At 40.0% G+C, this 27,255-nt stretch overlaps 1 protein-coding gene and 1 long non-coding RNA gene across 5 annotated transcripts in view; one reads left to right on the top strand and one right to left on the bottom strand.

The window, feature by feature from the left end:
- Positions 1–27,255, bottom strand: part of LOC139534105 (uncharacterized) — a 982,995-nt gene that overhangs the window by 135,793 nt on the left and 819,947 nt on the right. The gene's annotated exons all lie outside the window — the stretch shown is intronic.
- LOC139534095 (ankyrin repeat and BTB/POZ domain-containing protein 3-A-like) overlaps positions 1–27,255 on the top strand; it is a 188,030-nt gene that overhangs the window by 119,907 nt on the left and 40,868 nt on the right. For all 4 annotated transcript variants that reach the window (XM_071332848.1, XM_071332846.1, XM_071332847.1 and 1 more), the window contains 2 exons: positions 15,301–15,394; positions 21,054–21,189. In XM_071332848.1, coding sequence (XP_071188949.1) covers positions 15,301–15,394; positions 21,054–21,189 — 230 coding nt within the window. The remainder of the gene's footprint in view (positions 1–15,300; positions 15,395–21,053; positions 21,190–27,255) is intronic.

Below are 27,255 nucleotides of genomic sequence, written 5' to 3' on the forward strand. Positions count from 1 at the left end.
ACAACAAATGTGAAAAACCGAAACAGTTCTGTCTGGTGCAGACAGACGAAGAGAGAAGACAACCACCCACAAAACCCAACACAAAACAGGCTACCTAAATATGATTCCCAATCAGAGACAATGACTAACACCTGCCTCTGATTGAGAACCATATCAGGCCAAACATAGAAACGGGAAAACTAGACACACAACATAGAATGCCCACTCAGCTCACGTCCTGACCAACACTAAAACAAAGAAAACACAAAAGAACTATGGTCAGAACGTGACAATATCACATATATTTTCAAGAATGTTAAATATTTGAATTGAGTATTTTTGAATTTCGTGCTCTGCAATTTCACTGGATGTTGGCCAGTTACCGTCCCAGGTACCCATAAGAATTAAGCATCTCCTATCCAAAATTAAATCTAGAAATGGCTTCCTATTTCGCAAAACAAAGCCTTCTTCACTCATGCTTCCAAACATACCCTCGTAAACTGACTATCCTACCGATCCTTGACTTCGGCGATGTCATTTACAAACTCACCTCCAACACTCTACTCAGCAAACTGGATGTAGTCTATCACAGTGCCATTCGTTATGTCACCAAAGCCCCATATACTACCCACCACCGCGACCTGTACACTCTTGTTGGCAGGCCCTCACTACATATCCGTCTGCAAACCCACTGGCTCCAGGTCATCTATAAGTCTTTGCTAGGTAAAGCCCCGCCTTATCTCAGCTCACTGGTCACCATAGCAACACCCACCCGTAGCACACGCTCCAGCAGGTATATTGCACTGGTCATCCCCAAAGCCAACACTTCCTTTGGCCGCCTTTCCTTCCATTTCTCTGCTGCTAATGACAGGAACGAATTGCAAAAATCACTGAAGCTGGAGTCTTATATCTCCCTCTCTAGCTTTAACTTCTTATGGCTGCAGGGGCAGTATTGAGTAGCTTGGATGAAAGGTGCACAGAGGTGACCATAGAAAACTGCCTGCTCCTCAGTCACAGTTGCTAATATATGCATAGTATTATTTGTATTGGATATAAAACACTCTGAAGTTTCTAAAACTGTTTGAATGATGTCTGTGAGTATAACAGAACTCATATGGCAGGCAAAAACCTGAGAAAAAATCCAAACAGGAAGTGGGAATTCTGAGGTTGGTAGATTTTCAACACAGCCCCTATTGAACAAACAGTGGGATATGGGTGAGTTTGCACTTCCTACGGCTTCCACTAGATGTCAACAGTCGGTAGAACCTTGTCTGATGCCTCTATCGTGAAGTGGGGCCGAAGGAGACAGGAAATAGTCAGGTCTACCATGACCTGACCATGCGCGTTCACATGAGAGGGAGCTCTGTTCCATCGCATATCTGAAGTCAATGTAATTCTCCGGTTGGAATGTTACTGAAGATTTATGTTAAAAACATTCTAAAGATTGAGTCAATACATCGTTTGACATGTTTCTACTGACTGTTACGGAACTTTTTGACATTTCGTCAGCTTTTAGTGGACGCTCTTTCTGACTTTGGATTAGTTTACCAAACACGCTAACAAAAATAGCTATTTGGACATAAATGATGGACATTACCGAACAAAACAAACATTTCTTGTGGAAGTGGGAGTCCTGGGAGAGCATTCCGATGAAGATCAGCAACGGTAAGTGAAGATTATTAATGCTTTTTATGAGTTTTGCTGACTGCACAATTTGGCGGGTAACTGTATGGCTTCCTTTTGTGGCTGAACGCTGTTCTCAGATTATTGAATATTGTGCTTTTGCCGTAAAGCTTTTTGAAATCTGACACAGCTGTTGCATTAAGAACAAGTGTATCTTAAATTCTATGTAAAACATGTATCTTTCATCAAAGTTTATAATGAGTATTTATGTTATTTGACGTGGCTCTTTGCAATTTCTCTGGATATTTTGGAGGCATTTCTGAACATGGCGCCAATGTAAACTTTTTGGATATAAATATGAGCTTTATCGAACAAAACATATATGTAATCTGTAACATGAAGTCCTATGAGTGTCATCTGATGAAGATCATCAAAGGTTAGGGATTAATTTTATCTCTATTTCTGCTTTTTGTGACTCCTGTCTTTGGCTGGAATAATGACTGTGTTTTTCTGTGATTTTGCGGTGACCTAACATAATCGTTTGTGGTGATTTCACTGTAAAGCCTATTTGAAACCGGACACGTTGGTGGGATTAACAACAAGATTACCTTTAAAATGGTATAAGATACATGTATGTTTGAGGAATTTTAATTATGAAATTTCTGTTGTTTGAATTTGGCGCCCTGCACTTTCACTGGCAGTTGTCATATCATCCCGTTAACTTCTCTAAGGTAGGTGAGACGCTAACGTCCCACCAGGCCAACATCCGGTGAAACTGCAGTGAGCTAACATTTTAAATACACCATTCGTTGTATTAAACATTCTTGTAAATACATGTATCTTACATAATTTAAAAGATGAACGTCTTATTAATCCAGCCGCTGTGTCAGATTTCAAAAAGGTTTACTGCAAAAGCAAACATGCGATTTTCTGAGGACGGCGCCCCACACACACAAGTATTACTAGCATTTTCCAACCAAACATTAGCGTCACGAAAGTCAGAAATAACAATAAAATAAATCGCTTACCATTGAAGATCATCCTCTGGTGGCAATGCCAAGTGTCCTAACTACACAGTGAATGTTCGTTTTGTTTGATAAAATAAATTTTTATACATTTATACATTTGTAAACCGGTTGCGTCGTGATTTCAATCTCATTCAACTTTGGACGAAGCGTTCGTGGTAATTACACACACTAAACAAACGTTTATCCAGTCATGGTTGGTTTCATTGCAATCGTCTGGTTGTTACTAACACAACCATACATGATGGCTCTTTTCCTGGGACGTAATTGACCGAAACAAACTGATTTGAAGACACCAATCAATGACCTCATTGCGCACCAATGGTAGGACCGGTCTATCGTTGATTGACTGTATTTTGGCCCAATGACCACTGATCATCTTGAAATCTAGCTTGGAAGATAGCCAATGAGCTGAGGTAAACGGCAATATGTAATGGTTATACGTTTGAAGACCAGCCTTTGTCGTAAACTCTGGCGTAAAAGAGGTTCATTCGCCATTGCAAATCCTACTTGACGGAGCCACGAGTGTTACGCATAGCAGGACATATTCAATAGCATTTTCAACAAGTTTATATATTTAAATTATGGCGAATAAATCAGGAAAAGCTAAAACAAAGTCTAGGTATACAGATTTAACCCAAATTATAGAGGAAATTTATAGAGTCAGCACCCCATCTCACAGCTAGCTTTCAGGGAGATGCTCATCCAGGAGCTTGCTAGCTACAGCAAGTCCACTGCAGCACCTTCTGCTCCGTCAACCAGTGATGTTCACCTGCCCAGATTCATCTCTGCAGGCATGAATGTGCCTCAGGGCAAAAAGGGCACAGTGGGGCGGCGACGTTGTGCCCTTTGTCACAGAAAATGCCCCATCACCTGCACCACCTGTTCAGTAAGCCTCTGCTTTACAGCAGAAAGAGACTGCTATGGGCCATGGCACCAGGACTGAGGGCTGAGGGTCTTCACAATATTTATCTATTTATTTATAAAATATACAATATTGTAAATAGAAAATGTGTAAATACAGTGGGGAGAACAAGTATTTGATACACTGCCGATTTTGCAGGTTTTCCTACTTACAAAGCATGTAGAGGTCTGTAATTCTTATCATAGGTACACTTCAACTGTGAGAGACGGAATCTAAAACAAAAATCCAGAAAATCACATTGTATGATTTTTAAGTAATTAATTTGCATTTTATTGCATGACATAAGTATTTGATCACCTACCAACCAGTAAGAATTCCGGCTCTCACAGACCTGTTAGTTTTTCTTTAAGAAGCCCTCCTGTTCTCCACTCATTACCTGTATTAACTGCACCTGTTTGAACTCGTTACCTGTATAAAAGACACCTGTCCACACACTCAATCAAACAGACTCCAACCTCTCCACAATGGCCAAGACCAGAGAGCTGTGTAAGGACATCAGGGATAAATTGTAGACCTGTACAAGGCTGGGATGGGCTACAGGACAATAGCCAAGCAGCTTGGTGAGAAGGCAACAACTGTTGGCACAATTATTAGAAAATGGAAGAAGTTCAAGATGACGGTCAATCACCCTCGGTCTGGGGCTCCATGCAAGATCTCACCTCGTGGGGCATCAATGATCATGAGGAATGTGAGGGATCAGCCCAGAACTACACGGAAGGACCTGGTCAATGACCTGAAGAGAGCTGGGACCACAGTCTCAAAGAAAACCATTAGTAACACACTACGCCGTCATGGATTAAAATCCTGCAGCGCACGCAAGGTCCCCCTGCTCAAGCCAGCGCATGTCCAGGCCCGTCTGAAGTTTGCCAATGACCATCTGGATGATCCAGAGGAGGAATGGGAGAAGGTCATGTGGTCTGATGAGACAAAAATAGAGCTTTTTGCTCTAAACTCCACTCGCCGTGTTTGGAGGAATAGAAGGATGAGTACAACCCCAAGAACACCATCCCAACCGTGAAGCATGGAGGTGGAAACATCATTCTTTGGGGATGCTTTTCTGCAAAGGGGACAGGACGACTGCACCGTATTGAGGGGAGGATGGATGGGGCCATGTATCGCGAGATCTTGACCAACAACCTCCTTCCCTCAGTAAGAGCATTGAAGATGGGTCGTGGCTGGGTCTTCCAGCATGACAACGACCCGAAACACACAGCCAGGGCAACTAAGGAGTGGCTCCGTAAGAAGCATCTCAAGGTCCTGGAGTGGCCTAGCCAGTCTCCAGACCTGAACCCAATAGAAAATCTTTGGAGGGAGCCGAAAGTCCGTATTGCCCAGCGACAGCCCCAAAACCTGAAGGATCTGGAGAAGGTCTGTATGGAGGAGTGGGCCAAAATCCCTGCTGCAGTGTGTGCAAACCTGGTCAAGAACTACAGGAAACGTATGATCTCTGTAATTGCAAACTAAGGTTTCTGTACCAAATATTCAGTTCTGCTTTTCTGATGTATCAAATACTTATGTCATGCAATAAAATGCAAATTAATTACTTAAAAATCATACAATGTGATTTTCTGGATTTTTGTTTTAGATTCCTTCTCTCACAGTTGAAGTGTACCTATGATAAAAATTACAGACCTCTACATGCTTTGTAAGTAGGAAAACCTGCAAAATTGTCAGTGTATCAAATACTTGTTCTCCCCACTGTAGTTACCCTTGTTATTTGTTTGTTTATTATTATTATTTTTTTATATATATTTATATATATATATATATATTTTTTTGGGGGGGGTGTGTTAGAATAGTATTTATGTATTTTGTATATAGTTATTTCCTTCAAAATGTATCACTGTACCAATTCGGCCACTTGAGTACATTTGTGTGGGACACCTGGGTGACTTCATGCTCAATGTCATGTAGCTCGCTCATTTTTGAAGTTATCTGTCTAAAACTTTGCTCAGCTATTGTTGCCATCTTATGTTCTTCATTCAAATCATCCACAACATCCTATCTGTATGTTTGGCTGTTCTTGGTCATTTGAAAGATGATGCAGCAACAATAAAAAACAGAAAACGTATATTTATTTCCTTGTATTTTCTTCTACCAGATCTATTGTGTTATATTCTCCTACATTCAATTCACATTTCCACAAAATTCAGAGTGTTTCCTTTCAAATGATACAAAGAATATGCATATCCTTGGTTCTGGGCCTGAGCTACAGGCAGTTAGATTAGGGTATGTCTTTAGGCGGAAATTGAGAAGAAGGGGGGGTACCCCAAAGAAGTTAACGGGATTGCAGCCATAAGAAGTTTTAAGCATCAGCTGTCAGAGCAGCTTACCGATCAGAGTACCTGTACACAGCCAATCTGTATAAAGCACACCCAACTACCTCATCCCCATATTATTACTTACACTCTTGCTCTACATGCACCCCATCATCTCATGCACATCATCATCTGCACATCTATCACTCGAGTGTTAATGCTAAATTATAGGTATTTCGCCTCTATGGCCTATTTATTGCCTACCTCCCTACTCTTCTACATTTGCACACACTGTACATATATTTTTATATTTTTTCTGTTGTGTTATTGACTGTACGTTTGTTTATGTGTAACTCTGTTTTTTTCCCGCACTGCTTTGCTTCATCTTGGCCAGGTCGCAGTTGTAAATGAGAACTGGCCTACCTGGTTAAATAAAGGTGAAATATATATATATATATTTTTTAAATGACAGCACGCTTGGAGGCACCTAAAGGACTATCAGACCATGAGAAACAAGAATCTCTGGTCTGATTACCAAGCGTCATGTCTGGAGGCAACCTGGCACCATCCCTATGGTGAAGCATGGTGGTGGCACCATCATGCTGTGGGGATGTTTTTCAGCGGCAGGGACTGGGAGACTAGTCAGGAAAGATGAACGGAGCAAAGTACAGAGAGATCCTTAATGAAAACCTGCTTCAGAGCGCTCAGGACCCTGTTGCGAAGGTTCACCTTACAACAGGAAAACGACCCTAGGAACACAGACATGACAACACAGGAGTGGCTCCGCAAGACAAGTCTCAATGTGCTTAAATGGCCAAGTCAGAGCCCAGACATAAACATCTGTGGGGAGACCTGAAAATAGCTGTGCAGTATGCTCCCGATCCAACCTGACAGAGCTTGAGGGGATCTGCAGAGAAAAATGGGAGAAACTCCCCAAATACAGGTGTGCCAAGCTTGTAGCGTCATAACCAAGAAAGACTCAAGGCTGTAATCGCTGCCAAAGGTGCTTCAACAAAGTACTTGTAAGGGGTGCGTGCTGGAGGCAGAGAAGTCAGACGCAGGAGATCAAAAACGGTGTTTCCAACGGCGCAGTTAACACACACCAGACATGACGTGCACAAGCACTTACAATAAACAATTCCGGACAAGGACATGGGGGGAACAGAGAGTTAAATACACAACATGTAATTGATGTAATTTGAACCAGGTGTGAGGAAGACAAGACAAAACAAATGGAAAATGAAAGGTGGATCGGCGATGGCTAGAAGGCCGGTGATGTCGACTGCCGAACGCTGCCCGAACAGTGAGAGGGACCGACTTCGGCGGAAGTCGTGACAGTACTGAGTAAAGAGTCTGAATGCTTACTGTATGTAAATGTGATATACATTTTTATTTTTTATGAATGTGCAAAAATGTCTAGAAACCTGTTTTTGCTTTGTCATTATGGGGTATTGTGTGTAGATTGATGAGGAAAAAGTAAAGTAACAATGTGGAAGAAGTCAAGGGGTCTGAATACTTTCTGAATCCACTGTATATACACAGAAAATTGTCCAGTGTTACCCACACTGTAAACAAGTTGTACTGTAACTTACTGGTTACTGTAAATTCCAAAGACACTTTGCTTTAAAGAAGTGCTTTTTTTACAATAGCTCACTGTTTAACCAAAGTTTCTTTGGAATTTATGGTAAATACTGTTTTGTTTTTTTTACACTGGATTCCAATAATAAATACTCAACACTTTGCAAGCCAGCATAACGTGGCTTGCACACCATCACCCCTGATGTGAACTGTAAACCATGAATTTCAGGTCACTGTAAAACTAGGCCATCAAAATAACAAAATAAGGCCTCATGAAGAATGTGTTGTATTGTATTAAATAATTTGAAATATGCACAATGCAGAAATTGGTCCACCATTTCCTGGATGCTAAATTCTAATATTTTGCCTAATTTCAGTTTATGTGACAAAACAAGCAATTATAGTTAGATAATCATTGTACCATCTAAACCGCTGTGAAATATATTTTCCATAACCAAAAAATTGAGATCTTCAGCTGTTTGAAGCTGGTGTACGAAAACAAAAGTAAAAGATAAAAAAGTGAAACTTTACCTTTCAGTGATATTCATCCCGGATCCGAGAGCATTCTCATCAAAAAAGCTGACTAGCATAGCCTAGCCTAATGGGACAGAGATATCATATACTATAATTTCATGAAATCACAAGTCCAATACAGCAAATGAAAGATAAACATCTTGTGAATCCAGCCAACATGTCCGATTTTTAAAATGTTTTACAGCGAAAACACAATATGTATTTCTATTAGCTAACCACAATAGCCAAACACACAACCGCATATTTTCACCATGTTTCCACCGCATAGGTAGCTTTCACAAAACCGACAAAATAGAGATAAAATTAATCACTAACCTTGAACAACTTCATCAGATGACAGTCTTATAACATGTTATACAATACATTTATGTTTTGTTCGAAAATGTGCATATTTGAGGTATAAATCATAGTTTTACATTGCAGCTACAATCACAAATAGCACCGAAGCAGCCAGAATAATTACAGAGAGCAACGTGAAATACATAAATACTCATCATAAAACATTTATGAAAAATACATGGTGTACAGCAAATGAAAGATAAACATCTTGTGAATCCAGCCAATTTTCCGATTTTTTAAGTGTTTTACAGCGAAAACACAATATAGAATTATATTAGCTTACCACAATAGCCAAACACACAAAGGCATTTATTCACCGCCAACATAGCTTTCGCAAAAACCAGCAATAGAGATAAAATTAATCACTAACCTTTGGACAACTTCATCAGATGACAGTCTTATAACATCATGTTATACAATACATTTATGTTTTGTGCGAAAATGTGCATATTTGAGGTATAAATCGTAGTTTTACATTGCAGCTACCATAATAAATATCACCAAAGCAGCCGGAATAATTACAGAGAGCAACGTGAAATACCTAAATACTCATCATAAAACATTTCTGAAAAATACATGGTGTACAGCAAATGAAAGATAAACATCTTGTGAATCCAGCCAATATTTCCGATTTTTTAAGTGTTTTACAGCGAAAACACAATATAGAATTATATTAGCTTACCACAATAGCCAACCACACAAACACATTTATCAGCAGCAAAATATAGCAATTGCAAAAACCAGTAAAAGATATTAAATTATTCACTAACCTTGACAAACTAATTCAAACGGTTTTAGAAACTTGAGAGTGTTTTCTATCCAATAGTAATAATAATATGCATATTGTACGAGCTAGAATAGAGTACGAGGCAGTTTCATTTGGGCACGATTTTTTACAAAGTGAAAACAGCGCCCCCCTTTGAGAAAAGGTTAATGCAACCGCTGTGTTAGATTTTTAAAACTAACTTCACTACAATATATTATTGTGAGACAGCGCTCACCTATTCTCCGCTGTGTTAGAGCCAACATATTACACAGAAATACGAAATAACATCATAAATTTTCTCTTACTTTTGCTGATCTTCCATTAGAATGTTGTGCAAGGAGTCCTAGGTCCAGAATAAATCGTTGTTTGGTTTTAGAATGTCCATTTCTTCTGTCAAATTAGCAACTTTGGCTAGCCATGCGGAGCTCACGTGTCCAAGAAATGTTTGCGCATGGAACGAAAAATTCCAAAGTCCCAAGAAACGTTGAATAAACTGGTCAAACTCGGTTGAAAAATCCTACTTTATGATGTTTTTCTCATATGTATCCAATAAAATGAGAGCCGGAGCAATTCGTAGTGTATACCGAATGCTTTTCAGAAGACAATGTGAGGTTCCCCGGCACGCAGCTGAATACTGACGATAGGGCGCAACTGTCACTCCAAAAGCTCTTATTCGGCCTCACATCAAGCTAGACACCCCATTCAACCTTCCACTGCCTGTTGACATCTAGTGGAAGGCGTATGAAGTGCATACAGATCCATAAATAAAAGCCAGTTGAATAGGCAGGCCCTGACACAGAGCCTCATTTTCAGAATTTTCACTTCCTGTATGGGAGTTTGCTGCCAAATGAGTTCTGTTTTACTCACAGATATAATTCAAACAGTTTTAGAAACTTCAGAGTGTTTTCTATCCAATAGTAATAATAATATGCATATTGTATGATCTAGAACAGAGTACGAGGCCGTTTAATTTGGGCAAGATTTTTTCCCAAAGTGAAAACAGCGGCACCTATTAAGAAGAAGTTAAGAACAGGAAGCATGGAAATAGCGCACATAGAACAAATATTCCGCTTCTTAGACTTGCTTTCAATAAGAATGACAGATCTATAACACACATTTCTAAGTGAATTTGGTCAGGCCGCCCAAAAAGGCAAGGCCCTCTGGGAAATATCTAAATAAGTATTTCCATTAAAACCTCTACAGGATCGGTGGGTCCCCAAACGGGATGGTTGAGCCAAAGTAAGCTAATGCGATTAGCATGAGGTTGTAAGTAACAAGAACATTTCCCAGGACATAGACATATGATATTGGCAGAAAGCTTAAATTCTTGTTAATTGAACTGCACTGTCCAATTTCCAGTAGCTATTACATTGAAAGAATACCATGCTATTGTTTGAGGAGAGTGCACAGCTTTGAACTTGAAAAGTTATGGGCAGTCTTGATACAACATTTTGAAAATAAATGCAATGGTTCATTAAATCAGTCTAAAACTTTGCCCCTACACTGCCACCTAGTGGGCAAAATCAAATTTTGGATCAGGCAATCCTCCTGCGTTTCAAATTTTTTATATATATATATTTTTTAATATATTTTTTTAAACAGTTGGTTTTTTCTTTGTATTATCTTTTACCAGATCGATTGTGTTATATTCTCCTACATTAATTTCACATTTACACAAACTTCAGTGTTCACTTTCAAATGGTATCAAGAATATGCATATCCTTGCTTCAAGTAATGAGATACAGGCAGTTAGATTTGGGTATGTCATTGTAGGTGAAAATTGAAAAAAATGGGCGGATCCTTAAGAAGTTTTTAAGTGGTGTGTTAATTTAACACTGGAAATTGTGGACCAATATAGACACTGGACCAGTGTTAAATGTAACACTGTCAGTGTTGATTTAATACTATATGTAGAGAACAATGGAATGAGTGGCGTTAACTGCATTTTAGGTGTGTCTTACATACCTAACGTTTGTTATGGAATTAAACAAGGGTGTGAAGTACATTCAGGCAAACACTAACAGACAAATGCTCACACAGACTGATACACCCCCCTTATACCAAGGGTGCTGAATTTCTAAAAAATGTCCTCTACAGTTGTGATGTATTATATATTTAGCATCAAAATCACAAACGGGTTCTTTTTTACCTTAATTTAACTAGACAAGTCAGTTAAGAGCAAATTCTTATTTACAATGACGGCCTACCAAAAAGCAAAAGACCTCCTGCGGGGACGGGGGCTGTGATTGAAAAGAAAAAGAATCACGACAAGAGACAACACTACATAAAGAGAGACCTAAGACAACACAGCATGGCAGTAACATATGACAACACAGCATGGTAGCAACACAACATGACAACAACATGGCAGCAGCACAACATGGTAGCAGCACAAAACATGGAATTAACTTTATTGGGCACAGACAACAGCACAAAGGGCAAGAAGGTAGAGACAACAATACATCACGTGAAGCAGCCGCAACTGTCAGTAGGAGAGTCCATGATTGAGTCTTTGTATGAAGAGATGAGGATAAAACTGTCCAGTTTGAGTGTTTTTTGCAGCTCGTTCCAGTCGCTAGCTGCAAACTGAAAAGAGGAGTGAACTGAAAAGAGGAGCGACCCAGGGATATGTGTGCATTGGGTACCTTTAACAGACTGTGACTGGCAGATCGGGTGTTGCACGTGGAGGATGAGGGCTGCAGTATTTGTATTTTTGTATTCATTATGGATCCCCATTAGCTGCTGCCAAAGCTGAAGCTACTCTTCCTGGGGTCCAGCAAAATGAAGGCAGTTTATACAATTTATAAAAAATTACAGTACATTCACAGATTTCACAACACACTGTGTGCCCTCAGGCCCCTACTCCATCACTACCACATATCTACAATACTAAATCCATGTGTATGTATAGCGCATATGTTATGTTTGTGCCTGTGCCAATGTTTGTATTGCTTCACAGTCCCCGCTGTTATTTCATCTGTTTTTTAAATCAAATTTTACCGCTTGAATCAGTTACTTGATGTAGAATAGAGTTCCATGTAGTCATGGCTCTATGTAGTACTGTCTGCCTCCCATAGTCTGTTCTGGACTTGGGGACTGTGAAGAGACCTCTTGTGGCATGTCTTGTGGGATATGCATGGGTGTCTGAGCTGTGTGCCAGTAGTTCAGACAGACAGCTCGGTGCATTCAACATGTCAATAACTCTCATAAATAAAAGTAGTGATGAAGTCAATCTCTCCTCCACTTTCAGCCAGGAGAGATTAACATTCATATTATTAATATTAGCTCTCTGTGTACATCCAAGAGCCAGCCGTGCTGCCCTGTTCTGAGCCAATTGCAATTTTCCTAAGTCCTTTTTTGTGGCCCCTGACCACATGACAAAACAGTAGTCAAGGTGCGACAACAATATGGCCTGTAGGACCTGCCTTATTGATAGTGTTGTTAATTAACCTCTACTTCATCACCCTCCCGGATCCGGGATCCTCCTCATCAAAAAAGCTGACTAGCATAGCCTAGCCTAACGGGACAGGGATATCATATAATATAATTTTCATGAAATCACAAGTCCAATACAGCAAATGAAAGATAAACATCTTGTGAATCCAGCCATCATTTCCGATTTTTAAAATGTTTTACAGCGAAAACACAATATGTATTTCTATTAGCTAACCACAATAGCCAAACACACAACCGCATATTTTCACCATGTTTCCACCGCATAGGTAGCTTTCACAAAACCGACAAAATAGAGATAAAATTAATCACTAACATTGAACAACTTCATCAGATGACAGTCTTATAACATGTTATACAATACATTTATGTTTTGTTCGAAAATGTGCATATTTGAGGTATAAATCATAGTTTTACATTGCAGCCACCATCAAAAATAGCACCAAAGCAGCCAGAATAATTACAGAGAGCAACGTGAAATAAATAAATACTCATCATAAAACATTTATGAAAAATACATGGTGTACAGCAAATGAAATATAAACATCTTGTGAATCCAGCCAATATTTCCGATTTTTTTTATGTTTTACAGCGAAAACACAATATAGAATTATATTAGCTTACCACAATAGCCAAACACACAACGGCATTTATTCACCGCAAAGGTAGCTTTCGCAAAAACCAGCAATAGATATAAAATGAATCACTAACCTTTGGACAACTTCATCAGATGACAGTCTTATAACATAATGTTATACAATACATTTATGTTTTGTTCAAAAATGTGCATATTTAGAGCTACAAATCGTGGTTATACAATGTGAATACGTAGCAACATTTCCCCAGAATTTCCGGAGATATTTTGGACACTCACCTAATCTGACCAAAGACCTCATCATAAACTTTACATAAAAATACTTGTTGTATGGCAAATGAAAGATACACTGGTTCTTAATGCAACCGCTGTGTTAGATTTTTTTAAATAACTTTACCACAACATACAGCTTGGGTTATTGTGAGACAGCGCTCACCAACATGGCGGAGAATAGGCATCAACATATTACACAGAAATACGAAATAACATCATAAATGTTTTCTTACTTTTGCTGAGCTTCCATCAGAATGTTGTACAAGGAGTCCTATTTCCAGAATAAATCGTTGTTTGGTTTTAGAATGTCCATTTTTTCTGTCGAATTCGCGCCACAATGCTAGCCAAGGTTGCTAACATTCCCATCCTCTCTTGGCGCAAAGAACGGAAAACTCCAAAAGTCCCAATAAACGTTGAATAAACTGATAAAACTTGGTTGAAAAAACCTACTTTATGATGTTTTTTTCATATGTATCAAATAAAATCAGAGCCGGAGATATTCGCCGTGTATACCGAACGCTTTTCAGAAGACAATGTCGAGCTCCCCCGCGCGCCGTCGAAGACAAAGAAAATACCGGACCTGTCACTCCAAAAGCTCTTATTCGACCTCAGATCAAGCTAGACACCCCATTCCACCTTCCCCTGCCTGTTGACATCTAGTGGAAGTGCATACATATCGATAAATAAAAGCCAGTTGAATAGGCAGGCCCTGAAACAGAGCCTATTTTGCAGATTTTTCACTTCCTATTTGGAAGTTTGCTGCCAAATGAGTTCTGTTTTACTCACAGATATAATTCAAACAGTTTTAGAAACTTCAGAGTGTTTTCTATCCAATAGTAATAATAATATGCATATTGTATGATCTAGAACAGAGTACGATGCCGTTTAAATTGGGCACGATTTTTTCCAAAGTGAAAACAGCACCCCCCTATTGACAAGAAGTTTTAGGAAGGCAGAGCATTTATTTTATCATCTTTATTATACAGACTTCTCCCCATCTTAGCTACTACTGCATCAATATGTTCTGACCAGGACCGTTTACAATCTAGTGTTACTCCAAGCAGTTTAGTCATCTCAACTTGCTCAATTTCCACATTATTTATTACAAGATATAGTTGAGGTCTGGTCAGAAACTCTGAAACTCTGAAACTAACTGCAGCTCATTGTTGATTGTAGCAGTCATTTCAGTCACCGTAGAGGCTGAGATAGGGGTGGATTGAGGGCTAAGAGGGTTTTATAAATAAGCATCAACCAGTGGGTCTTGCGCCAGGTATACAGAGATGACCAGTTTACAGAGGAGTACAGAGTGCAGTTATTTGTCCTATAAGGAGCATCGTGGCAAATCTGATGGCCGAATGGTAAAGAACATCTAGCCACTCGAGAGCACTCTTACCTGCCGATCTATAAATAACATCTCCGTAATCTAGCATGGGTAGGATGGTCATCTGAATCAGGGTTAGTTTGGCAGCTGGGGTGAAAGAGGAGTGATTACGATAGAGGAAACCAAGTCTTAACCTTAGCCTGCAGCTTTGATTTGTACTGAGAGAAGGGCAGTATACTGTCTAACCATACTCCCAAGTACTTGTATGACATGACTACCTCAAGCTCTAAACCATCAGAGGTTGTAATCACACTTACCAAACCACATGACCTTTGTTTTGGAGGTGTTCTGGCTAAAAGCCAGTTCTTGTTTGTAGTACACCAGAGGAAATGTTTACTCAAATCAGGCATCTTGAGAACAAACTAAATCTCAGCTGAAAAACCACAACTCAACAGTGATAGCTTGAATAAAATTATGGATAGAATCATGGGTATTATAGTTCTGATGAATACCAGCGTGAGGAGGTCATTTTAGAGAGGCATTTGGGCATGTGCCTTGTTGAACTTGTCAGTAACGTGTTTCTTTCACTCACTCCCCTCTCCCTTCCTCCTGGCATCCCTTCCTCTCACAGTTGCTCCTGGATAGCCGAGACAGCATGGAGGGGGCCCTGCAAGATGGAGCAGATAACTACACTGATACCCCACTTCAGCTGGCCTCAGCTGCAGGTACTTGTTGACAAAACAGGAATACTCCATTGACAATGTGTGTAGAGTTATTTTTATTGAACCTTTATACTTTAAAAAATGTGTATATATATATATATATATATAATAAAACATTTCTGCTTTGTCATTATGGGGTATTGTGTGTAGAGGGGGAAAAAACTATTTAATCAATTTTAGAATAAGGCTGTAACGTAACAAAATGTAGAAAAAGTCAAGGGGTCTGAATACTTGTGTGTGTGTATATATACAGTACCAGTCAAAACTTTGGACACACCTACTCATTCAAAGGTTTTTCTTTATTTTTACAATGTTCTACATTGTATAAAATTACACATATAGAATCATGTAGTAATCAAAAAAGTGTTAAACAAATTAAAATATATTTACATTTTGAGTTCTTCAAAGTAGCCACCCTTTGCCTTGATGACAGCTTTGCAAACTCTTGGCATTCTATCAACCAGCTTCACCTGGAATGCATTCTTGAAGTTCCCACATATGCTGAGCACTTGTTGGCTGCTTTTCCTTCACTCTGCAGTCCAACTCATCCAAAAGCATCTCAAATAGCCATTAAACAGCCTGTGCTGCTTCATTGTCATGCTGAAAAACAAATGATAGTCCCACTAAGTGCAAACCAGATGGGAACGGTGTATTGCTGCAGAATGCTGTAGTGGCCGTGCTGGTTAAGAGTGCCTTGAACTCTAAATTAATAACCGACAGCAATCGGTCCAGCAATGCACCCCAGCACCATCACCCCTTCTCATCCATGCTTAACGGAGGGAACCACACATGTGGAGATTATCCGTTCACCTACCCTGAGTCTCATATAGACAAGGCAGTTGGAACCAAAAGTCTACAATTTGGACAGATTTCCACCGGTCTAATGGCCATTGTGTGTGTTCCTTGGCTCAGGCAAGTGTCTTCTTATTGGTGTCCTTTAGTAGTGGCTTCTTTGCAGCAATTCGACCATGAATGCCTGATTCACGCAGTCTCCTTTGAACAGTTGATGTTGAGATATGTCTGCTACTTGAACTCTGTGAAGCATTTATTTGGGCTGTAATTTCTGAGACTGGTAACTCTAATGAACTTATCCTCTAGACAGAGGTAACTCTGGGTCTTCCTTTCCTGTGGCGGTCCTCATGAGAGCCAGTTTCATCATAGCGCTTGATGGTTTTTACGACTGCACTTGAAGAAACTTTCAAAGTTTTTCAAATTTTCCGTATTGACTGACCTTCGTGTCTCAAAGTAATGATGGACTGTCATTTCTATTTACTTATTTAAGCTGTTCTTGCCATAATATGGATTTGGTCTTTCACCAAATAGGGATGTCTTCTGTATACCACCCCTACCTTGTCACAACACAACATGATTGGTTCAAATGAAGGAAAGAAATTCCACAAATTAACATTTAACAAGGCACACCTGTTAATTTAAATGCATTCCAGGTGACTACCTCCTGAAGCTGGTTGAGAGAATGCCTAGAGTGTACAAAGCTGTCATCAAGGCAAAGGGTGTCTACTTTGAAGAATCTCAAATATAAAATATATTTTGATTTGTTTATCACTTTTTTGGTTACTACATGATTCCAAGCGCTATTTCATAGTTTTGATGTCTTCACTATCATTTTACAATGTAGAAAATAGTAAAATGGTACTTGGTACTGTATATACAGTGCATTCAAAAAGTATTCAGACACCTTGACTTTACCCACATGTTGTTACCTTACAGCCTTTTTCTAAAATGGATGAAATAGTTTTTTCCCTCATCAATCTAGACACTAAACCACATGATGAGAAAGCAAAAACAGGTTTATAGAAATGTTTGCAATTCCATTTAAAATAAAAAACTGAAACATCACTTTTGACTGGCACTGTACATAAATAAATACAGTTGAAGTTGGACGTTTACGTACACTTAGGTTGGAGTCATTAAAACTTGTTTTTCAACCACTCCACAAATTTATTGTTAACCTGTTAGTGTGTAGGAGGCGCTATTTTCACTTTGGGAAAAAATCGTGCCCAAATGAAACGACCTTGTACTCTATTCTAGATCGTACAATATGCATATTATTATTACTATTGGATAGAAAACACTCTCAAGTTTCTAAAACTGTTTGAATTATATCTGTGAGTAAAAGAGAACTCATTTTGCAGCAAACTTCCAGACAGGAAGTGAAAAATCTGAAATCGAGGCTCTGTTCCAGGGCCTGCCTATTCAACTGGCTTATATCTATCGATATACATGCACTTCATACGTCTTCCACTAGATGTCAACAGGCAGTGGGAGGTGAAATGGGGTGTCTAGCTTGATCTGAGGTCGAACAAGAGCTTTTGGAGTGACAGGTCTGGAAATGTCATTGTCTTCGAAGGCGCGAGAAGGAACCCCAGATTGCCTTCTGAAAAGCGTTCGGTATACACGGCTAATATCTCCTGCTCTGATTTGATTTGATACATGTGATAATATCATCGGAAAGTATGTTTTTTCAACCGAGTTTTATCAGATTATTCAACGATTATCGGGACTTTTGGAGATTTCCGTTGTTTGCGTCGAGAGAAGATGGACATGTTCGCGCCACTTGGCTAGCTAAGGTTGCTAATTCGACAGGAGAAAAGGACATTCTAAAACCAAACAACGATTTATTCTAGACCAAGGACTCCTTGTACAAGATTCTGATGGAAGCTCAGCAAAAGTAAGACAACATTTATGATGTTATTTCGTATTTTTGTGTGAAATGTTTAGTCCTATTCTCCGCCCTTTTAGCGGGCGCTGTCTCGCAATAACGCAAGCTGTATGTCGTACTAAAGTTATTTTTAAAAATCTAACACAGCGGTTGCATTAAGAACCACTGTATCTTTCATTTGCCATACAACAAGTATTTTTATGTGAAGTTTATGATGAGTTATTTGGTCAGATTAGGTGAGTGTCAGAAATATATCCGGACATTCTGGGAAAAAGTTGCTACATTTTCACAATGTATAACCACGGTTTGCAGCTCTAAATATGCACATTTTCGAACAAAACATAAATGTATTGTATAACATGATGTTATAAGACTGTCATCTGATGAAGTTGTCCAAAGGTTAGTGATTTATTTTATATTTATTGCTGGTTTTTGCTAAAGCTATCTTTGCGGTGAATAAATGCGGTTGTGTGTTTGGCTATTGTGGTAAGCTAATATATTTCTATATTGTGTTTTCGCTGTAAAACACTTAAAAAATCGGAAATATTGGCTGGATTCACAAGATGTTTATTTTTCATTTGCTGTACACCATGTATTTTTTCATAAATGTTTTATGATGAGTATTTATGTATTTCACGTTGCTCTCTGTAGTAATTCTTCGGTGCTATTTGTGATTGTAGCTGCAATGTAAAACTATGATTTATACCTCAAATATGCAAATTTTTCGAACAAAACATAAATGTGTTGTGTAACATGTTATAAGACTGTCATCTGATGAAGTTTCTTGGTTAGTGACTAATTATATCTATATTTTGTCGGTTTTTTGAAAGCTACCTATGCGGTGGATAAATAGCGTTGTGTGTTTGGCTATTGTGGTGAGCTAACATAAATATATATTGTGTTTTCGCTGTAAAACATTTAAAAAATCGGACATGTTGGCTGGATTCACAAGATGTTTATCTTTCATTTGCTGTATTGGACTTGTTAATGTGTGTAAGTTAAATATTTCAAAAAAGTATTTTTTGAATTTCGCGCTCTGCGAAGGCAGCGGAATGTTGTGGGTGTTCCGCTAGCGGAACCCCGGGGCGAGAAAGGTTAACAAACTATAGTTTTGGCAAGTCGGTTAGGACATCTACATGTGCATGACACAAGTAATTTTTCCAACAATTGTTTACAGACAGATTATTTCATTTATAACTCACTGTATCACAATTCCAGTGGGTCAGAAGTCTACATACACTAAGTTGACAGCTTGGAAAATTCCAAAAAATGATGTCTTGGCTTTAGAAGCTTCCGATAGGCTAATTAACATCATTTGAGTCAAATGGAGGTGTACCTGTCGAAGTATTTCAAGGCCTACCTTCAAACTCAGTGCCTCTTTGCTTGGCATCATGGGGAAATCAGAAGAAATCAGCCAAGACCTCAGAAAACAAATTGTAGACCTCTGTCTGGTTCATCCACGGGAGCAATTTCCAAATGCCTGAAGGTACCACGTTTATCTGTACAAACAAAAGTACGCAAGTATAAACACCATGGGACCATGTAGCCGTCATTACCACTCAGGAAGGAGACGCCTTCTGTCTCCTAGAGATGAACGTACTTTGGTTACGAAAAGTTAAAATCAATCCCAGAACAACAGCAAAGGAACTTGTGAAGATGCTGGAGAAAACAGGTACAAAAGTGTCTATATCCACAGTAAAACGAGTCCTATATCGCCATAACCTGAAAGGCCGCTAAGCAAGGAAGAAGCCACTGCTCCAAAACCGCCGTAAAAAAAGCCAGACTACGGTTTGCAACTGCACATGGGGACAAAGATCGTACTTTTTGGAGAAATGTCCTCTGGTCTGATGAAACAAAAATAGAACTGTTTGGCCATAATGACCATTGTTATGTTTGGAGGGAAAAGGGGGAGGCTTGCAAGCCAAAGACACCATCCCAACCTTGAAGCACAAGGGTGGCAGCATCATTTTGTGGGGGTACTTTGCTGCAGGATGGACTGGTGCATTTCACAAAATATATGGCATCATGAGGTAGGAAAATGATGTGGATATATTGAAGCAACATCTCAATACATCAGTCAGGAAGGTAAATATTGTGGGTCTTCCAAATGGACAATGACCCCAAGCATATTTCAAAAGTTGTGGCAAACTGGCTTAAGGTCAACAAAATCAAGGTATCGGAGTGGCCATCACAAAGCCCTGACCTCAAGCCTATAGAATTTTTGTGGGCAGAACTGAAAAAGTGTGTGCGAGCAAGGAGGCCTACAAACCTGACTCAGTTACACCAGCTCTGGCAGGAGGAATGGGCCAAAATTAACCTAACGTATAGTGGGAAGCTTGTGGAAGGCTACCCGAAATGTTTGACCCAAGTTTAAAAAAATTTAAAGGCAATGCTACCAAATACTAATTGAGTGTACGTAACCTTCTGACCCACTGGGAATGTGATGAAAAGAATGAAAGCTGAAATAAATCATTCTCTCTACTATTATTCTGACATTTCACATTCTTAATTTAAAGTGGTGATCCTAACTGACCTAAGACAGGGAATTTTTAATAGGATTAAATGTCAGGAATTGTGAAAAACTGAGTTTAAATGTATTTGGCTAAGGTGTATGTAAACTTCCGAATTCAACTGTATATACACACATCACATACATACATGCATGACGGACTCCAACTTTGCTCGTCGTAATATTTATTTTTTCCATTCTTTTACTTTTATATGTGTGTGTATTGCTAGATATTACTGCACTGTTAGCTAGGGACACAAGTATTTAACTCCACTCACAATAACATCTGCTAAATATTTGTAAGTGACCAATACATTTTTTGTTGTTGTATTGATTTAGTTCATGTAAAACGTTTGGGGTAAGCAGTCATTGCAGATGGGTAAAATTATGTTGGTAAGCTTATACACATAATCATTCTTTGTTTTAACATGAGTTGGTTAATTTGAGTTCATAACGTTGCTTTTTCTCCTCAGGGAACTTTGATCTGGTCAGTCTATTGTTGGAGAGAGGGGCAGATCCCATGACTGGGACCATGTACAGAAATGGCATCTCATCTGCCCAACTGGGGGACATGAACTCATATAGCCTGGCAGCATCACATGGGCACAGGTAACACACACTCACGCCAGTGGAGGCTCCTCAGAGAAGGAAGGGGAGAATCATCCTACCCAGTGAATTTCATTTTTTTTTTATATTTAAAAAAATTAAAATTTTAGTTAGTATTTTTATATAAAACTAAATATATTAACGTCACCAAATAACTGATTGAAACATTTGTTTTTGCAATGAAAGTCTACAGTAGTGTCGTGTCTTTGGCTATGCCGGATTAAGTGATATGACATGCTATTCTATAAAATCCTTTCTCCATAATTAATATTACCTGATTGAGTTAATCATGTAAATGTAATTAACTAGAAATTCGGGGCACCACGAAATAATATTTATAGAGCTGTTATCTTCCGAATAAACTCTTAAAGACCTCGTAATATTTTACATTAATAGCAGTCAGTATTAATCGTCACCTTATTTCAGTCTCATCTGAAAGTTGTAAATTCTTGTTTATCTTCACGAACCCTGGCTAACAAGTTGAATCAGCAATACAAAATTGGGTTTAATTATTTATTTACTAAATACCTAACTAATCACACAGAATTACATATACACAGAATGAATCATACCTTGATTACAAATTACATCATAAAGGAAAACGTCCCTAGCGGGCGGAACAGATATGACAGCTGGTTACACAAAAGAAAAGGGGGCTGGGTTTGAGTGAAAGAGCGGGAAGACTTGAGGAACCAAGGGAGAAGCCATGCTATCGTAAATACAGTATCTTATGCGTTCTAAATTACTCCCCATTTGGAAAAGGAAAAAGCAATAAATATTTACTCTGTGCTGCGCTTCGGTAGGTTGGTGGTAGATGGAAGGCCGTGTTGCCCAACCGAGTCCTTTGTCCTTTGAAGAATGTCTGGTGGTAAATTGAAGAATGTCTGGTGGTAAATTGAATAGGTTGTAGTAATGTCGTTGTGTGGTATTTATTTATTTTTATTTTTTATTTCACCTTTATTTAACCAGGTAGGCAAATTGAGAACACGTTCTCATTTACAATTGCGACCTGGCCAAGATAAAGCAAAGCAGTTCGATACATACAACAACACATAGTTACACATGGAGTAAAACAAACATACAGTCAATAATACAGTGAAAAATAAGTCTATATACAATGTGAGCAAGTGAGGTGAGATAAGGGAGGTGAAGGCAAACAAAATATATATAAAAATAAATAAAAAATATAAAAAGGCCATGGTGGCGAAGTAAATACAATATAGCAAGTAAAAAAACACTGGAATGGTTGGTTTGCAGTGGAAGAAAGTGCAAAGTAGAGATAGAGATAATGGGGTGCAAAGGAGCAAAAATAAATAAATGAATACAGTAGGTAAAGAGGTAGTTGTTTGGGCTAAATTATAGATGGGCTATGTACAGGTGCAGTAATCTATGAGCTGCTCTGACAGCTGGTGCTTAAAGCTAGTGAGGGAGATAAGTGTTTCCAGTTTCAGAGATTTTTGTAGTTTGTTTGGTAGATGGGATACTCTGTCTGTTCTTTCCTAGCCAACGTTTGCAGCTGCTGTTGCTAACTCAACGGCTAGGAGGTGTCACTTCTGTAGTGAATAAGAGTTCAAAGTTCATACCATTCGCAACCAAAGCTCACGCTGAGGTTGGCTTAGTTCTGTAGTTGACATGTTAGTCCTTTTAACGTATGGACCGTCGTCCTCACATCCTCGGAACAGGAGGTTATATTTTCGTCAAGGCTTTATATAGTGGAGCGAGAAGGGTGTGTTTGAAAAGTTTTATAACCCATGTCTCTTCACAGGGGCGGGCCACTGATTGAGCAGAGCCCTAACTTTATGAAAACCCAAATCTCTCATTTGGAAGCTAAAATTACATTTAATCTCTTCACCAATAATTTTATATTCAAACATTTAAATTTAACAACAATTCCATGTGAATCTGATAACTACAATGTGCAGACTTTCCATTGTAGAGTTTATGTCCTTCTATTATTGATGAGATGTCTCAGAATGTCACCGCATATGTTCAATTGGTCGGATTACCAGAATATAGTTCATTTCCCCCCACCTTCTGATGTTCCCAAAATCTCTATGTTAACCAAAGGATTTTCAAATGTCACATCAGTAGGGTAAAGAGAGGAAAAAGGGGGGAAGAGGTATTTATGACTGTCATAAACCTACTCCCAGGCCAACGTCATGACAGTAGCCTCAACATCATCCTCTAAGGTAGCACCACGGTGTAGCTGGAGGACAGATATTTTCTGTTCTCCTCTGGGTACATTAACTTCAATATAAAACCTAGGATTCTCACCCCCTTCCATAGACTTACTCAGTAATTATGACTTCCGGAGGACTTCCTCCAACCTATCAGAGCTCATACAGTATGAACTAACATCTTGTCCATCCAATCAAAGGATCAGAGAATGAATCAAGCAGTGAACGCATAAGCTACAGCTATATAGCACTACAATGCATAAAGTGTTGTCAGTAGTTGACTCAAAGAGAGAGAAAGACAATAGTTTCTTCAAAAATGAAAGAGAAGCAGCGTGTATATTTAGTCATTTTTTTCTCGTTAATGTACCTTTCACTTAGCTAATGCAGACAATTTGTGACCCGACTCAGGAAACTAGGCGTATGTCACAAGTCACGACTTCACAGGAGAGCCGTTAGAACTGATATTTTTTATATCAAAATGCGTTTTTTGGCAGAAATGTCTTCTCGAACATGTCAACTTTCATATGCCTTAATAACAAACGTGTATGCTAGGCTACCTGCCACCCTGATGCTACACTACAGGACTGTTTTGCTTGCACAGACTGGAATATGTTCCCGGGATTCAACCAATGGCATTGAGGAATACAACACCTCAGTCATCGGCTTCATCAATAAGTGCATCGATGAAGTCGTCCCCACAGTGACTGTACGTACATATCCCAACCAGAAGCCATGGATTACAGTCAACATCTGCATCGAGCTAAAGGCTAGAGCTGCCGCTATCAAGGAGCGGGAGACTAATCCGGAAGAAATCCCGCTCTCAGACGAACCATCAAACAAGCAAAGCGTCAATACAGGATTAAGATTGAATCCTACTACACCAGCTCCGGCGCTCGTCGGATGTGGCAGAGCTTGAAAACTATTACGGACTACAAAGGGAAACCCAGAAGCAAGCTGACAAGCTAAATGCCTTTTATGCTCTCTTCGAGGCAAGCAACACTGAAGCATGCACGAGAGCACCAGCTGTTCTGGATGACTGTGTGATAACACTCTCGGTAGCCGATGTGAACAAAACCTTGAAACTGGTCAACATGCACAAAGCCGCTGGGCAAGGCGGATTACCAGGACGTGTACTCAAAGCCTGCGTGGACCAACTGTCAAGTGTCTTCACTGACATTTTCAACCTCTCCCTGACCGAGTCTGCAATACCTACATGTTTCAAACAGACCACCGTATTCCTTGTGCCCATGGAAGCCAAGGTAACCTGCCTAAATGATTACCACCCAGTGGCACTCATGTCGGTAGCCACAAAGTGCTTTGAAAGGCTGGTCATGGCTCACATCAACAGCATCCTCCCGGACACCCTAGCCCCACTCCAATTTGCATACCGCACCAACAGATCCACAGATGACGCAATCTCAATCGCACTCCACACCGCCCTTTCTTACCTGGACAAAAGGAACACCTACAGTGGGGAGAACAAGTATTTGATACACTGCCGATTTTTTAGGTTTTCCTACTTACAAAGCATGTAGAGGTCTGTAATTTTTATCATAGGTACACTTCAACTATGAGAGACGGAATCTAAAACAAAAATCCAGAAAATCACATTGTATGATTTTTAAGTAATTAATTTGCATTTTATTGCATGACATAAGTATTTGATACATCAGAAAAGCAGAACTTAATATTTGGTACAGAAACCTTTGTTTGCAATTACAGAGATCATACGTTTCCTGTAGTTCTTGACTAGGTTTGCACACACTGCAGCAGGGATTTTGGCCCACTCCTCCCTACAGATCTTCTCCAGATCCTTCAGGTTTCGGGGCTGTCGCTGGGCAATACGGAGTTTCAGCTCCCTCCAAAGATTTTCTATTGGGTTCAGGTCTGGAGACTGGCTAGGCCACTCCAGGACCTTGAGATGCTTCTTACGGAGCCACTCCTTAGTTGCCATGGCTGTGTACTTCGTGTCGTTGTCATGCTGGAAGACCCAGCCATGACCCATCTTCAATGCTCTTACTGAGGGAAGGAGGTTGTTGGCCAAGATCTCGCGATACATGGCCCCATCCATCCTCCCCTCAATACGGTGCAGTCGTCCTGTCCCCTTTGCAGAAAAGCATCCCCAAAGAATGATGTTTCCACCTCCATGCTTCACGGTTGGGATGGTGTTCTTGGGGTTGTACTCATCCTTCTTCTTCCTCCAAACACGGCGAGTGGAGTTAGACCAAAAAGCTCTATTTTTGTCTCATCAGACCACATGACCTTCTCCCATTCCTCCTCTGGATCATCCAGATGGTCATTGGCAAACTTCAGACAGGCCTGGACATGCACTGGCTTAAGCAGGGGGACCTTGCGTGCGCTGCAGGATTTTAATCCATGACGGCGTAGTGTGTTACTAATGGTTTTCTTTGAGACTGTGGTCCCAGCTCTCTTCAGGTCATTGACCAGGTCCTGCCGTGTAGTTCTGGGCTGATCCCTCACCTTCCTCATGATCATTGATGCCCCACGAGGTGAAATCTTGCATGGAGCCCCAGACCGAGGGTGATTGACCGTCATCTTGAACTTCTTCCATTTTCTAATAATTGCGCCAACAGTTGTTTCCTTCTCACCAAGCTGCTTGCCTATTGTCCTGTAGCCCATCCCAGCCTTGTGCAGGTCTACAATTTTATCCCTGATGTCCTTACACAGCTCTCTGGTCTTGGCCATTGTGGAGAGGTTGGAATCTGTTTGATTGAGTGTGTGGACAGGTGTCTTTTATACAGGTAACGAGTTCAAACAGGTGCAGTTAATACAGGTAATGAGTGGAGAACAGGAGGGCTTCTTAAAGAAAAACTAACAGGTCTGTGAGAGCCGGAATTCTTACTGGTTGGTAGGTGATCAAATACTTATGTCATGCAATAAAATGCAAATTAATTATTTAAAAATCATACAATGTGATTTTCTGGATTTTTGTTTTAGATTCCGTCTCTCACAGTTGAAGTGTACCTATGATAAAAATTACAGACCTCTACATGCTTTGTAAGTAGGAAAACCTGCAAAATCGGCAGTGTATCAAATACTTGTTCTCCCCACTGTATGTGAGAATGCTGTTCAGCTCAGCATTCAACACCATAGTGCCCACGAAGCACATCACTAAGCTAAGGACTCTGGGACTAAACACCTCCCTCTGCATCTGGATCCTGGACTTCCTTACAGGCCGCCGCCAGATGGTAAGAGTAGGCAAAAATATGTCTGCAACGCTGATCCTTAACGCTGGGGCCCTTCAGGGGTGTGTACTTAGTCCCCTCCTGTTTTCCCTGTTCACCCACGACTGCATGGCCAAACACGTCTCCAACACCATCATTAAGTTTGCTGACGACACAACAGTTGTAGGCCTGATCACAGACAACGATGAGACGGCCTAAAGGGAGGAGGTCAGAGAACTGGCAGTATGGTGCCAGGACAACAACCTCTCCCTCAATGTGAGCAAGACAAAGGAGCTGATCGTGGACTACATGAAAAGGCGGGCCGAACAGTCCCCCATTTACATCTACTGGGCTGAAGTATAGCGGGTTCGAGACTTTGAAGATCCTTGGTGTCCACATCACCAACGAAATATCATGGTCCAAACATACCAAGACAGTCGTAAAGAGGGCACGACAAAACCTTTTCCCCCTTAGGAGACTGAAAATATTTGTCATGAGCCCCCAGATCCTCAAAAGGTTCTACAGCTGCACCATTGAGAGCATCCTGACCAGGTGCATCAACACCTGTTATGGCAACTAATCGCCATCTGACCGTAAGACGCTACAGAGTGTAGTGCGAATGTCCCAGTGCATCACTGGGGCCAAGCTTCCTGCCATCCAGGACCTATATAATAGGCACTGTCAGAGGAAAGCCCATCAAATTGTCA

This window comes from Salvelinus alpinus, chromosome 11 (assembly GCF_045679555.1).
Source record: "Salvelinus alpinus chromosome 11, SLU_Salpinus.1, whole genome shotgun sequence".
NCBI classification, from domain to species: Eukaryota; Metazoa; Chordata; class Actinopteri; order Salmoniformes; family Salmonidae; genus Salvelinus; species Salvelinus alpinus.